The sequence below is a fragment of the Choristoneura fumiferana genome, chromosome 28 (assembly GCF_025370935.1).
Source record: "Choristoneura fumiferana chromosome 28, NRCan_CFum_1, whole genome shotgun sequence".
Taxonomy (NCBI): domain Eukaryota; kingdom Metazoa; phylum Arthropoda; class Insecta; order Lepidoptera; family Tortricidae; genus Choristoneura; species Choristoneura fumiferana.
In genome coordinates, this window is record NC_133499.1 from 3,014,239 (window position 1) to 3,027,525 (window position 13,287).

General features: G+C 36.8%; 2 protein-coding genes across 2 annotated transcripts; one reads left to right on the forward strand and one right to left on the reverse strand.

The window, feature by feature from the left end:
* Positions 1 to 245: 245 nt before the first annotated feature.
* Positions 246 to 6,313, forward strand: LOC141443745 (multiple C2 and transmembrane domain-containing protein-like; the record flags this gene model as incomplete). The annotated part of the gene is made up of 9 exons (XM_074109097.1): positions 246 to 466; positions 817 to 1,036; positions 1,719 to 1,864; positions 4,077 to 4,222; positions 4,817 to 4,884; positions 4,987 to 5,090; positions 5,424 to 5,533; positions 5,621 to 5,718; positions 5,811 to 6,313. Coding segments are annotated over 9 exons (1,182 nt in total), but the record flags the coding sequence as incomplete, so codon positions are not given.
* Positions 6,314 to 6,396: 83 nt separating this feature from the next.
* On the reverse strand, positions 6,397 to 12,746 carry LOC141443746 (multiple C2 and transmembrane domain-containing protein-like). Its single transcript, XM_074109098.1, has 10 exons — positions 12,547 to 12,746; positions 11,325 to 11,518; positions 10,554 to 10,773; positions 10,265 to 10,410; positions 8,216 to 8,342; positions 7,822 to 8,124; positions 7,451 to 7,554; positions 6,809 to 6,918; positions 6,629 to 6,726; positions 6,397 to 6,553 (listed from the first exon to the last, which is right to left on the reverse strand). Exons 1-10 carry the CDS (start codon positions 12,703 to 12,705, stop codon positions 6,449 to 6,451), a joined length of 1,566 nt encoding a protein of 521 aa, XP_073965199.1. The 5' UTR covers positions 12,706 to 12,746; the 3' UTR covers positions 6,397 to 6,448.
* Between the last annotated feature and the right edge of the window lie 541 nt (positions 12,747 to 13,287).

Genomic DNA, 13,287 nt, shown 5'->3' on the forward strand with positions numbered 1-13,287 from the left:
CGATACATACCTAGATGCCTAATGCAGAAAAATTATAATTCAACAATATTTTATTTGGATTACTAGGGTGCGCTTCCTTTTCTAGTGGAGCAACGACGTGCAGGAACGATCAACAGTCACCTAACATCCAATGTCAAATAATATTGAATAAAATAATTTTAAATAGATTAGATAATGAGTCCATTAAAGTAAATTAACATCCCTGAGTTGATTAGTGCTAACATGAACGAACGGTCGGTATGTAATTCACCGTGGTATATTGGTTTCAGCATTGGTACCGACTTAACAACGCCTGGAACGAAGTTGGCCAGTTGTCTGTGACGGTGCACGGTGCACGGGGCCTGAGCCCTCTGGGGCTCACTGGCAAGGCTGACGCCTTCTGCGTGCTGGAGCTCGACAACTCTAGGGTCCAGACGCACACGCTGCGGGGGACTGCCGAGCCCAACTGGAATAAGAGTTACACATTGTGAGTAGACTCACAAATATTTGTTGAGGCCAAGAGTCGGAGAAACGTCCCATCTGATCATTGGACATTATTGGAAAAAGAAACAGGGTTAGGTTTGACCCTTAAGTAACTAGTTAAAGTTTGGTATTCAGTGGTAAAAGTTTAAACGGACGTTTGACTTCAATCTCCAAGTTTTGGCCACGCACAACTCTTAACTTATTTAGACATATTATGAAATTTGAAGCAAATAATGTGCTGAATTTAATAAACAATGAAAAGTTACACAATGTCAAATGAAGTAAATGTTCTTGTGTCGATATTTATTACCAACTGCATTAATGCGTTAATCTTAATAGTATTTTTTTTTCCAGTGGCATAAACGACATAACGTCTACTCTAGACATCATAGTGTACGATGAGTCTTTTATAAATAGTATCAAAGGCGAGACTCTGGGCAAGATCTCGATCCCGCTTTTAAGGATCAACAACGATGAAAAGCGATGGTACGCCTTAAAAAACCGCTCAAAGATGTCCAACGCGAAAGGAAATTGTCCCAGGATTCTATTAGAAATGTCGATCGCGTGGAATCCGGTAAATTTACTTGGTTTTTTTTAATTAACCTAACCTAACGGAGTATTTCACCGTAAAGCTCGTGGTAAATTTCAAATGTAATTCCGCACATGAAGTTCGAAAAACTCAGAGGTGCGAGCCGGGGTTTGAACCCACGATCCTCTGCTTGAGAGGCCATAGGTCAAACCACTCGGCCACCACGGCTTCACTAGGCCACCACGGTTCAATCAATAGTCAATAGTCGATCAAAGCGTAACAATTTGTTTGCGCATATATTTAGTACGAAACCATATCTCTTACGTAGTGTAACACTACGCGTGGCCAGACACTCACTTGGCGGTATTTTAAAGTAAGATAAAATAGTGTACAAATAACAACGAGAGAAAGGTAGACTCGCACGGTTAGCCTTTGATTGTAATGTTAAAGTGACAGGGTCCTACCTATTATAGTAGCGTGAAGGGAACATTTACGAAGCAATTCAACGGTGTGCGTGAAGTTCCCATCCGCACTGGGCCCGCGTGGGAACTACTGCCCAAGCTGTCTCATTCCGAGAGGAGGCCTGTGCCCTGCAATGGGACGTATATAGGCTGGGATGATGAACGGAGTATTTATTATGAACCCTTTATAGATCAAAGCACCTACCTAACTAGGTAAAGCTGTAACAACATCCCACTCATATATATTTATGTTAACTTTATTTCAGATCAAAGCATCATTACGAGTATTGAGTCCAAAAGAGACTAAATATATTCAAAAACCGGCCAAATTTGACATTCCACTGATATACAGCAATTTGAAATTTATAAAAGACATCTTCCACGCAATCTATCTCGGGAACGAACATTTCAAGTAAGTTAATATTTATTTCGAAAATACAAACTGAAACATAGATGCACAGAAAAACCAGAAAAAGAGAGATCTGCGCTGGGAATCGAACCCAGGTCCTCAGCACTCCGTGCTGCGTGCTATACCACTACACCACCACTTGACAGGAGTACAGACACAAATTTATTCTATGCACCACAATATCTCAGCTTGTTTGTAACTTATTTAGTCACTTAAGCAGTGACATTAGCGACATATATGCTTTTAGCCCTCATCGAGAAACTTTCAGCACTCCATTGGAACTAACCGCTCACCCGGACAAGAGATGTCGCTATTTAAACAATCAAATTAAGATTGGTTTTTGGAGTCTTTTTGTATTTTTTATTTCAACTTCAAATTTAATTATACTTTTACGGTCATCCCGTAAAATCCATATCGAAAATACAAACTCACTTTCGCGGGGACACACAACATTGTATATATTGTATTTAATGTTTTCATGTGTTTTTCTGTAATTTTTTATTTTATTTGTGTTAATTTTGCTGTATATGTGTGTCTTCTGTGTAAGTGAATAAATGTCTTCTTCTTTCTTTCTTCTTTAAACTGAAACATAGATGCACCTTGTCTGGGTGAACGGTTAGTTACAATGGAGTGCTGAAAGTTTCTCGATGAGGGCTAAAAGCATAGATGTCGCTAGTTTCGCTGCTTAAGTGACTAAATAAGTTACAAACAAGCTGAGATATGTGGTGCATAGGAGAAATTTGTGTCTGTACTCCTGTCCAGTGGTGGTGTAGCGGTATAGCAAGCAGCACGGAATGCTGAGGACCTGGGTTCGATTCCCAGCGCAGGTCTCTTTTCTGGTTTTTCTGTGCATCTATGTTTCAGTTTCTATTTTCGATATGGATTTTACGGGATGACCTGTAAAAGTAACAAAATTTGTAGTTGAAATAAAAAATACAAAAATACTCCAAAAACCAATCTTAATATTTATTAATATCAACTATTTTAATTAAATTTTACAGGGCATTTCTTTTATAACTATAATGCTACGCTTTTATTGATTATAGGTATACAGTATATAAATTATTGCAAAGTTAGTTAATTACACATACCTACATTTCAATTGTCCAAGTGCACAAGTGTGTGAGTGGTCCACGTATTGCTAAAAGTTATGAGCTTCACAGTTTTGTTATTAAATATGTAATCACAATATCTATCAGGCACTACTTATTTCACTAGGCCGGAAAAAAAGTATAAAAATAGGTCTACACCTAACTTTTCCTAAGCTTACAGGAAAACCTTTATAAGAAGTCTATGGTATTTTAAGTACCAAAGAAAATTTCTGTAACTGTAATGTCTTAGTGTAACTCGCATTTGGTTTTTACAAGTTTTTCCCATCATAGGTACACATTAGATTACACAGATTGCTCCCGACAGCCTGAGCGGCTGGAACTATCTATGTAATCTAATTATAAATCCTACAATAAATCTGAGTACTGAAGAAATATCCATTTTATTTGAACTGAGTTTAAAGTCACGCGCGTAGATCCCCATTACCTAAGCTCTTACCAAGTTACGGTCCCCACAGTACCCAGCTATTCAATGTTTTATGCCTATCGCATAGTTCACAATAGTTCTCTGTGCGGTACTGGTAGAATGCCTAAAAAGACCTTAAAGAATTTGATCCGGAGGTGAATTTAAAGATTTGGCGCCCCGGGCTAGTTAGCTTTGCCGTCCCGTGACGATAAAGTATTTCATTTAAGAAAAAGAAACTGCAATAGGTGGCTTCACCGCCCCTCGCAGCCTGCCGCCCCGGGCCATGCCCCCCTTGGCCCTAGGGTAAATGGTTTATGGTTTAAGACATTTATTTCCCAAAACAGAATACAATTCACTTATATTGAGAAATAATCATTACAATTAATAATTATTTTAGCGATAGGTACATGCAGATTTACAAATTACTTAGGTATCTACTTACATCGAACAAATACAAAACAAAACATTCATCTCTGATCAATACATTATTTGTGTTGAGGGTATGTGGACAATAAAGCTAACTAAGTGATTGCGCTTCAATGGACTAAATTACGTATCGGATGGGTAAGCAATTGCGATAGAAATGTCAACAAGTTTAGGATAGCAATACATTACAAATACGCCCCTGATTCGATCCATTCCGTTGTAGTATAATGTAGAAGATAAATTAATTAAAACATTTTTATTTCCTTAATTTCAGAGTTCTATTCGAGTGGGAGAACCGAGAACGATCGGTACTGGCGCTGGTCGCGTGGCTCGGCTTCTGGTACTACTTTAAGCTGTGGATGGCCCCGCTGCTTGTGCTCGCAGCGTTCCTCTACCAATGGACTGGATACCGCAGTTGTAGTACGATATATAAACAATATTTTGCTTTTATGCTTTTATTATCTATTCTGTATGCAAGATAAGTTCGCCACTAATTGCTAGGCGAAATGTAAAGGGAACAATTATTTTCTGTCACCTAAGTTTAAATGTCACTAATCGGCAATACCCTAATTTATAATATCTATCCCCAAGAAATAAATAGTCATCAATGTCATAATATTAATCAAAACTGTCTCTAAGAATGAGTTCTTTATCAGATTAATGTAAATCAGCAGGTATCCATCTTAAATTATAATTTGATCATCAAAATATTTAATAGATCTCTAACCTTATAAATAGATCAATTCCTTGATTCAATGCCTCGCTCTACCTATTCTACTAAGGCAGGTCTGGTTAGGTACGACGACAAGCGAAGCGAGGAGTGCTAGATAGAACTGCGACCCTCAGCACGCGAGCCGAGCGAGCGAAGCGACCGTGTCGCTGTAGGGGCCGACGAAGTGCCAGAACCGAACAATTTTTGCTTATACAAATCATTTTTGATTTTGCTATAGCGATTAATGGCGCTTGATATTACAAAAACTATAATAATATATAATAATTATTTTTTCTTTTTAGATAACAATGCACTGACGCCGGTCTATACATCCGATGACGATTCAGACGACGACCTAGAAATACAAAAAGTAATTAATCTCCTCAATATGATTCTCATATTATATTCTGTCAAAAGTTATTTATTAATATTGAATTTAATTCACTAAATGTTTAATATTTTATGATTTTAGGACGACATGACGATAAAAGACCGCTTATATGAACTACAAGATCTCACATTCACGACCAAGAACAGCATAGACTATATCGTGTCGCTTATAGAAAGGATCAAAAAGTATGTATTCTCCTATCACTTCCACAGCCGAGTCGGCTTTTCAAGTTAACAAGTACTCGTACTTACTCGAATACTCGATTATACTCGATACACTCGATTATAACAATCTTGAATGTCGCATACGGAACCCACGTGGCTCGACACTCACGGCCGGTTTCCCTAGAAGGACGGGCGGCTGAGATTTCATGAATAATGGCATATAGTGAGATTTATCGACAATAAATAATGCATATTTGCGATTACGCTCTTCTTTGGCTATTATTGTATTTTAAAAGTATTATTGGCAGTAAGAGCTTACTTGCTAACTTAATAATAATGGCTTTTTCTTTGCAGCTTGGTGATGTTCAGCGTTCCGTACTTAAGTTACCTAGCTATGATATTATTGGTAATATCGTCAGTGGCTCTGTATTTTATCCCAGTCAATTACTTCTTCATGGCCTTAGGTAAGTCGTAATCCAATAATTTACGCTTTATTGAAGATAAATAATTGAGTATCAAAACGATATTAATTTTATTTTGTAATCTTGCAGGATTGTATAAGTTCACGCGCAAGTTACTAAGCCCGGAAAGAGTCCCTAACAACGATCTACTGGACTTTTTGTCTCGAGTTCCAGACAACATTGTATTGGTAATTATGACTTTTTCAATAGTGTCGTGGACGTTTATAGAGCGGCAGTGGTGCGATAATAAGTACTTAATTGTTTAAACTATGATTTACAGAAAGAGTGGCGAGAGTTAAAAGTTCCTGAGCCGAACCTGAACCGGCAAGGCTCCATGAAGCGGCGGTAGTGAGACCACGGCGCGGGTGCAGCGGACGCCGCGCGACCAACCAGGAGGGCTACTACGGAATTCGAAAATCAAAGTTCGTATCGTACCGTTCCGCTGACGCTAATATTATTTCATACGGGAGTGAGAGGGACAGTATGATATGAACTTCGATTTTCGAATTTCGTAGTAGCCCTACAGAGGCCTTATTGTCCTAACACACTTGTAATCACAATCGTTTTCATCACTTCTTTCTGTCACACGTTATGAGATGATGGTAGAAATAGATAAGGAAGGCCATCGCGAACGTCAGCGTTAGACAATACGGCCTCAGAGCGCACTGTGCCATAGTTTTAGGATAGACGTAAAATCCGCGAAGGCGTCGAAGAAATGGCTATGCATAACGTAGACCAAAGATGTAGCGTCCTCTATACTTGCACGCGGTGTCTATAACTCCACTATTGTTTGTTAGACAAATTTAGATTTAATGCAAATTGTGATTTTAGTTAAGGATATGAGGATAAGGAATATAATAAGGATATTTAATTTACAACTGGTTTTATTTTTATTTTCGTATCCCTTATTTTTAAGTTTTAAGTCAGATCAGAGTCAGAATGATTGTCGCTGAAGCTCCTTGTTAGTTTGTTGTCCGAGACGCACTGTAGGGGTTCCGGCACGCTCAGCTCCTTCCAATCTTTCTGCAATACGGAAATAACAGTCAATTCTGAATTACAATATCTCCTATCTCTGTAAACAAATTTAATCACACGTACCCATATTTCATTATCCGGTATTCGTGATATAAAATCAACCAAATCGTTGTTCAACTTCCTATCAGGATTTAAATACTTTCTGATAAATTTATAAACGCCTGCAATAGAAATCAACCGATATATATATATATATTTTTCATAAAACTATTGCTTACATACTTGCAATGAGTGATAACATACCGAGTCCCATCAGTAGATAATTAAACGGAACCACATAAACAACGAACGACATCACGACTAGTAGCATCATGGTGACATAGCTCAGAAACGGCACTTTGAACGTTCCCAGGCTGGAACGCAAAATAAAAACATTTAGTTATTTCTTACCAAGACGACCCTTAGTGTAACTTTTCGGTTACAAAATACGTCTCGATCGCGTTCGCGTTAAAATCTCAATTTGTATGGATACACGAACATCACAAACGTTCCGCTAGAGGCGCTGTTCGTGTTTCCATACAAATTGAGATTTTAACGCGAACGCGATCGAGACGTACTTATTTTGTAACAGAAAACTACAGTTAGGGTACAGATGTCCTAGTGGTTACAGAACCTGACTACGAAGCTTGAGGTCCCGGGTTCGACTCCTGTGTCGGGGCAGATATTTGTATGAAAAATACGAATGTTTGTTCTTGGGTCTTGGGTGTATAATATTTATCTATATAATTATATTTATCCGTTGCTTAGTAGGTACCCATAACACAAGCTTTGCTAAGCTTACTTTGGGACTAGGTCAATTGGTGTTAATTGTCCCGTGATATTATTTATTATTTATTTACTTCTATTTTAGCAGTTGTGTTTTTAAGGTATTATTTTTAGACTTACTTATACAATCGTTCAACCAATGATACTAAGAGCTCAATGTTCGCAATTATGCCGGCAGCTATTTCTGGTAGTGCTTGAACTTTCCCCTTTAAACTTTGTTCATGCTGAAAAATGTAAGTAATAAAATTTAATATAGTTAACAAAACAGCCTAACATGTAATACTATCCCTTCAAATTCGGTAAAAATTAATTAAATACTGTATTTATTTTACTTATTGTAATGTTCGTTCAATGTTTAAACAAAATGTACCTACCTAATGCTGTCAAGATTTTTTTTTTTGAGAAATATAATGTAGTAAAGTGATTTTTTGTTTATTAGAACCAATTTGAAGCCTTTTTATCATAGGTGTACTTGTACAAATAAAAATTACCCTTTCGCTGCTATTCATTAAATTTCCGTCATCATAGTTTCTGTATGATGTTTCGAGCGTCTTTTCAGCTAGAAAATAAGCGAACACATAATCAACATTGGGAAAGATAGGCCACTGTCCGTATAGTACGAGACATATGAAGTAAACATAACAAAATTCGAAATGGCAATTTACTTCGTCTAAGTACTCGAAAAAAGAAAAAAAAAACGTATACAGTCGAGGAAACGAATTCACGATTATATATTTGTCAGATAAATGGAATGTTGCAACGAAAAGGTTGCACTCTAGTACACGAGTCAGTTTCTACGAGTACTTACTTATGTATATTATTAAACAAAGTGGAGATTATCATAAGAACATATAATTAAAATAATACCTAAGTTTCTGCCCATACTAAATGGAACACGAAGGGTGCCAAAAGAAACAGCGGTATCGTCCAAGCTCTGAAGTAGAACCAAAAAACCAGCCACCCTATGAGCATTATTACTGAGAGTTCTTGGTTGTCCCATTCAAAAAGACGCCTGCAAAAAATAATAGCAATGAAGGGGTTTAAAACGTGTCAACGTTATGGGGCGGTGCTAGTGATATGGCTGTGCTGACTTGTGCGTCTACCTATGCCACAACATTTACTATTGATATCGATCATAATAATATTTGCTTGCCTTATTCTACTGTTCTGTTCGAGCTACGCTGTCAGGAGGCAGCAATCGCAGTGGTTCAGGGATTAATTTTCAAACAAATTAAAATGAGAATTTTCCCTCTATTGGGCTCTGTCTCGTTCGCCTTAAAATGTAGCAGTCTTGTAGGTACGTACGTGTAATCGCAATAAAACTAAATGATGGGCTCTAGTTCAATGAAGGTGCTAGGCTCTACTACGAAATTCGAAAATCGAAGTTCGTATCGTACCGTCCCTCTCACTCTCGTATGAAATAATATTAGCGTCAGCGAAACGGTACGATACGAACTTTAATTTTCGAATTTCGTAGTAGCCCTACTGCGGGGTTACTCCGAAAATCGAAGTTGGTGTCGTTCCATCTCTCTGACACTTATAAGAGACTAAGAGGGACGCTATGATACGAACTTCGATTTTCGAATTTAGGAGTAGGCCCTCTGGTTCATTATCTAAGAGCGTTATAAAATGACGAAAGACGATAACATCAAGCTCTAACCTCAACACACTTAAGCAGGTCAGAAATTATGTCAGACACTACCTATTAAACTTTACGTTACTAAGATTGCGACTATAAAGAGAAGAGAAGTTATATAACAGGAAAAAAGAATTTTCCAAGTTTAGGTATATTTTATACCTTAGGCTGCTCTGTAAATATGTTTGGCTGTTGAGGGGTTTCCAAAGTAAATTAAAAAAAAACTTTAATCCCTATAGATATTAATGAGGAGCTTTGAGAATTTTGTTATGAGGTGGTTGCAATAATGATTTTGTTTCAATTTGTTCTATTATTTCAATTCTCGCTTAGTTGACCCTCAGTACCCCTTTCTCCCCTACAACCAGATGCAGGAGTTCCGCTTAAAGTATCTTATGTAATAAATAATTTATTTTCCAGGACAGGATATTCCGTAATGACAAGATTACATATTTCAAGTCAACAACTTTAATAGATAACCGTATCTATTGTTAATGATTCGACCTTTTCGAAGGCTAATTAATGCCACGTATCCCTTAATCAGATCTATCAATCCTGTTCTTAATTCAAACGACCATGCATAATTTCAGAACAAATAATGTTGTGATACGTATAGGTACCTACTTGTTTATTTATGTACTATATTTTTAACATGGTTTTAGGTAGGTACGTATAAATTTATACGTTTTATTAGTTAGGAAAAATAACAAAGTAAGTATCAAGGTATTATAATAGGCATTTAATTACCTATGTGTCGTTTTTAGTGTCAATGTCTGAGTATTCCAGTGAGTATTCTAGTGAGGAACCAGTCATATTTTTACACCACGTAATTTAGTCCGTTACCTTAATCGTGTTTAAATTGACATGCTACATGCGACGTCACGCTTTTGAATAGATTTCGCGTAGCTTATGTTTTTCACGTCAAAATTATTCTTGTAATGTCAAGTAAGTACCTAAATATGTAGTGCCACGAGAGTTGAAGTGAATGATTACCTACACACACAGCTACATGTCGTATAATGACAGCAGGATTTTGACATTAACTCATTCATTTCATTCATTCAACTACTGCGTGCCTCACTCAACTAAATCAGTTAATTTTATCTAATTAGACAGCAAATTTTTACATTAACCACCTTAGTCTAACGGGGAACTAAATCCCCGTTGGACTCAGGCTGTTATTGTAAGATTTGCTGTCTTACTAGTTATGGTTATGATGAACTGATTTAGTTGAGTGAGGCACGCGTCATCATAGCTTATTAGACAAGCTCTATAAGTAAGGAGATTAAGTTGGTACTTACATAAAAGCATCGTTTAGAAAGTGTAGGAAATTAAATAAATCTTGAATAAACACTGTGTTTTTGTACACGACGTCCAGGTCTAATTTCTTTGGCTTATCCAAATATTTCACTTCCTTAGGTCGAAACAACTTTAGTGCTGCTTTTGTCTACAAAAATACAACGATTAGGTACAGTTACTTGTATTACTTATTCTGTTGTACAGTACAGTGCAGATGTTTTTCTAAGACAATGAATCTCTGAAATATATTTCAGTAAGTATTTACTTTTACTTGTATTGTTTCTTACTAACCGGGTTATACATCATGGACATCTGCAGCAGGACTCTAGGATGATTCCCTTTGGCACCATTCCTTTTATTCATGTCTTTTAACGCGTACCATCGCATCTCTCCATTTACAATTCTGAATAACGGTATAGACACTATACCCAGACTCTCATTACGGAAGGAAGATCTAAGCGAACTATCATTAATTTTTACATCCAAAGTTGACGTAATGTCATATACATTGCTGTAAAAAAAACATTACTATTATTTACCGACTTCAGTTTAGGTAAATTTAATCTCCGAGGCCTAATGGAACCTAATAGATAGGTTTGAACTAATGAAAAGCGAGTGCCATCAATTTTTGATAATCAGTAATCAGGTCCACAAATACAGATTAGTAAGTATAGGTGAATATACCATTCGTAATTGGTGAAAATAAATACAAAATTACTACTGCTTATTTGAATATTTCGAGTTCTCACTCCATTTCTCTCGTACTTATTATAAATTTAGCACTGTTTTACCATTTTAGATTTAAAAAAATTGTCCCCTGAACCTAAATAGATAACATTCCTATACATATATGTTTAGATAGAGTAATTTTTGTAAGTCTACAAACAACACTTGCAACAATACATGTTATGGTCAATCAATGTCAGGTGGAAGAGTACGTCGTCACCGCACGAATATCTGACACAATAAATAGCAATTAAAAAATATGTTTGCACACTAACTAGTCTACATCGCGTAAATTCAAATTGGATGGCTGTACAGCGACGCGGCAGCATTACTTACAAAACGTATCGTTTGTTCCACGCAGGCTCGCTGGTGGCCCGACAGCTATGTGTCTGCACCTGCTGGTTATGCAGCTCCAACGTGCAGTAAGCATTGGGCTTGGCATTCAAGCCCCGAGCCGCCACCACCCTCACGTGGAGCTGGCCAACTTCCTGCACATCGCCCTGTAGTAACTCCTGGAGATTGAACCAATCCTGGGAAATTTATATTAGTTAGAAAAAAGAATAAAAAATATCTTAGATGACATCAATTGATAAACTTTTTAAGAGCTGTAAAAATATGATTCTCCTACAGATTTTATACGGCAATAGCTAGTGAAATATGACGTTACTTATTTCCAAATGCAATCCACTAACTACTTATCTGCTTCAAATTAATTAAGCATGTAATAAAATTAGATAACGTTATGCAATTAATTTCTAATTAATCTGGTTTTAGGCCATAATAATAGATTTATTTAATAGCGTCTGCAAACATGAAATGTCATTTATTCAATATAACGTCTTGGGATTATGTGGTTTGTAGTGTCAAAATTTACCCTAATCTCTCGAGTTAATAACGCAATACATTGTATTGACGTTATTTAGAGCCAATAGAGACGCGTCTTTATTGCGCGTAGTTAGCCAAAGTTTGAGGGTTTGACGCCCAAGTTGAAGGCCCGGTTTACCCTTGAGTAATTTAACTAGTTGAATACCTACCTACTTACTAAAGGGTTTACAATGTTGCTATGACTTAAATACGTACCGCAACGCCAAGTGTTTTGACACGTTTACACGGTGATTTTGAATCGGTTATCAGGTAAGTACCAATTTTTCTAAAAGTGTAATAAAATGTATAGCGGTCACAATTAAGTCACGCTTTCTTGGAACCGCAGACTTTTTTATTTGATATTTTTTTATTTGGGAAATAACTGAAAAGAAATTCTTTGTCACCCTCTCACAAAAATCTACGAGTTATGGGGAATTCTCCGTAGTATACTTCACTTCAATAATTAATGTAGAATAACTATGTTTCTGCTAGGTGTTGATTAATATAGCTATTTGAATAATATAATTAATTGTAATTCAATGCTCATTCAATGATCTGATTGCATAAGACCTCGCCTGTTGAATTCAAGTTTTACTTAACTGGTTCCTTATTTATTATTTTTCAACTCCTGAGCACCGATTAAAAATTATCGTGTATCTGTTACCCTACTCTACATGCACAAGAAAATACAAACATATTGTTTCTTCTTCCAAATGTCCCCTTCAGATGTTTCATCGACCTGAGACGGCGAATTATCTCGGATGGTGCACATCGTCACGTACAAATGGATTTCTCCGAAACCATCGTCCAATTCCTGTCGCAGCTCGTGTGTCTTTTCCTTGTCTAACTTCATCAGATCCACCACACAACTGAAGAAGAAGAATACAGAACATAAAACACGTTATTTTCATACTATGACGTTTTGTAACTGGCCAGTGAGTAAACAAATAAATGTTACCTGCCCATAAGTTCTTTTGTTTTCCTTTGACCCAAACCGAAAGTCGTAATAAGTGATCCCTGTAAATACGCATCTGAAACTGTTCACGCCATTCAGGATGCTGTTGTGATTTTGTTTTATACGTTTCTGTGCCCAGTCTGAAACAATCAATTTTTTTGTATTGTCACCAGGTTTACATAAGTAGGTAGGTACATATACCTACCATATTTCAAGTCAATCCGACCATCGGAAGTTCTCTAACTTGCAAGATTTGACTCGCACATACATACATACAATTACATGCAAGTTAAATAAGAGATTGTAAGTTAAAAGCATTTGTTATGAAGTTACGCGTCGTTTGGTCGATAAAAAGGTTAATGCACTTTTTACCAACAACTTATACGACGACTTAAACGAGTACGGTAATTTTACCTTATCTTGCAGAACACTGAACCCCCGTCTGACGTTTGTGTGAAGACCTTTAGCTTGAACAACCAC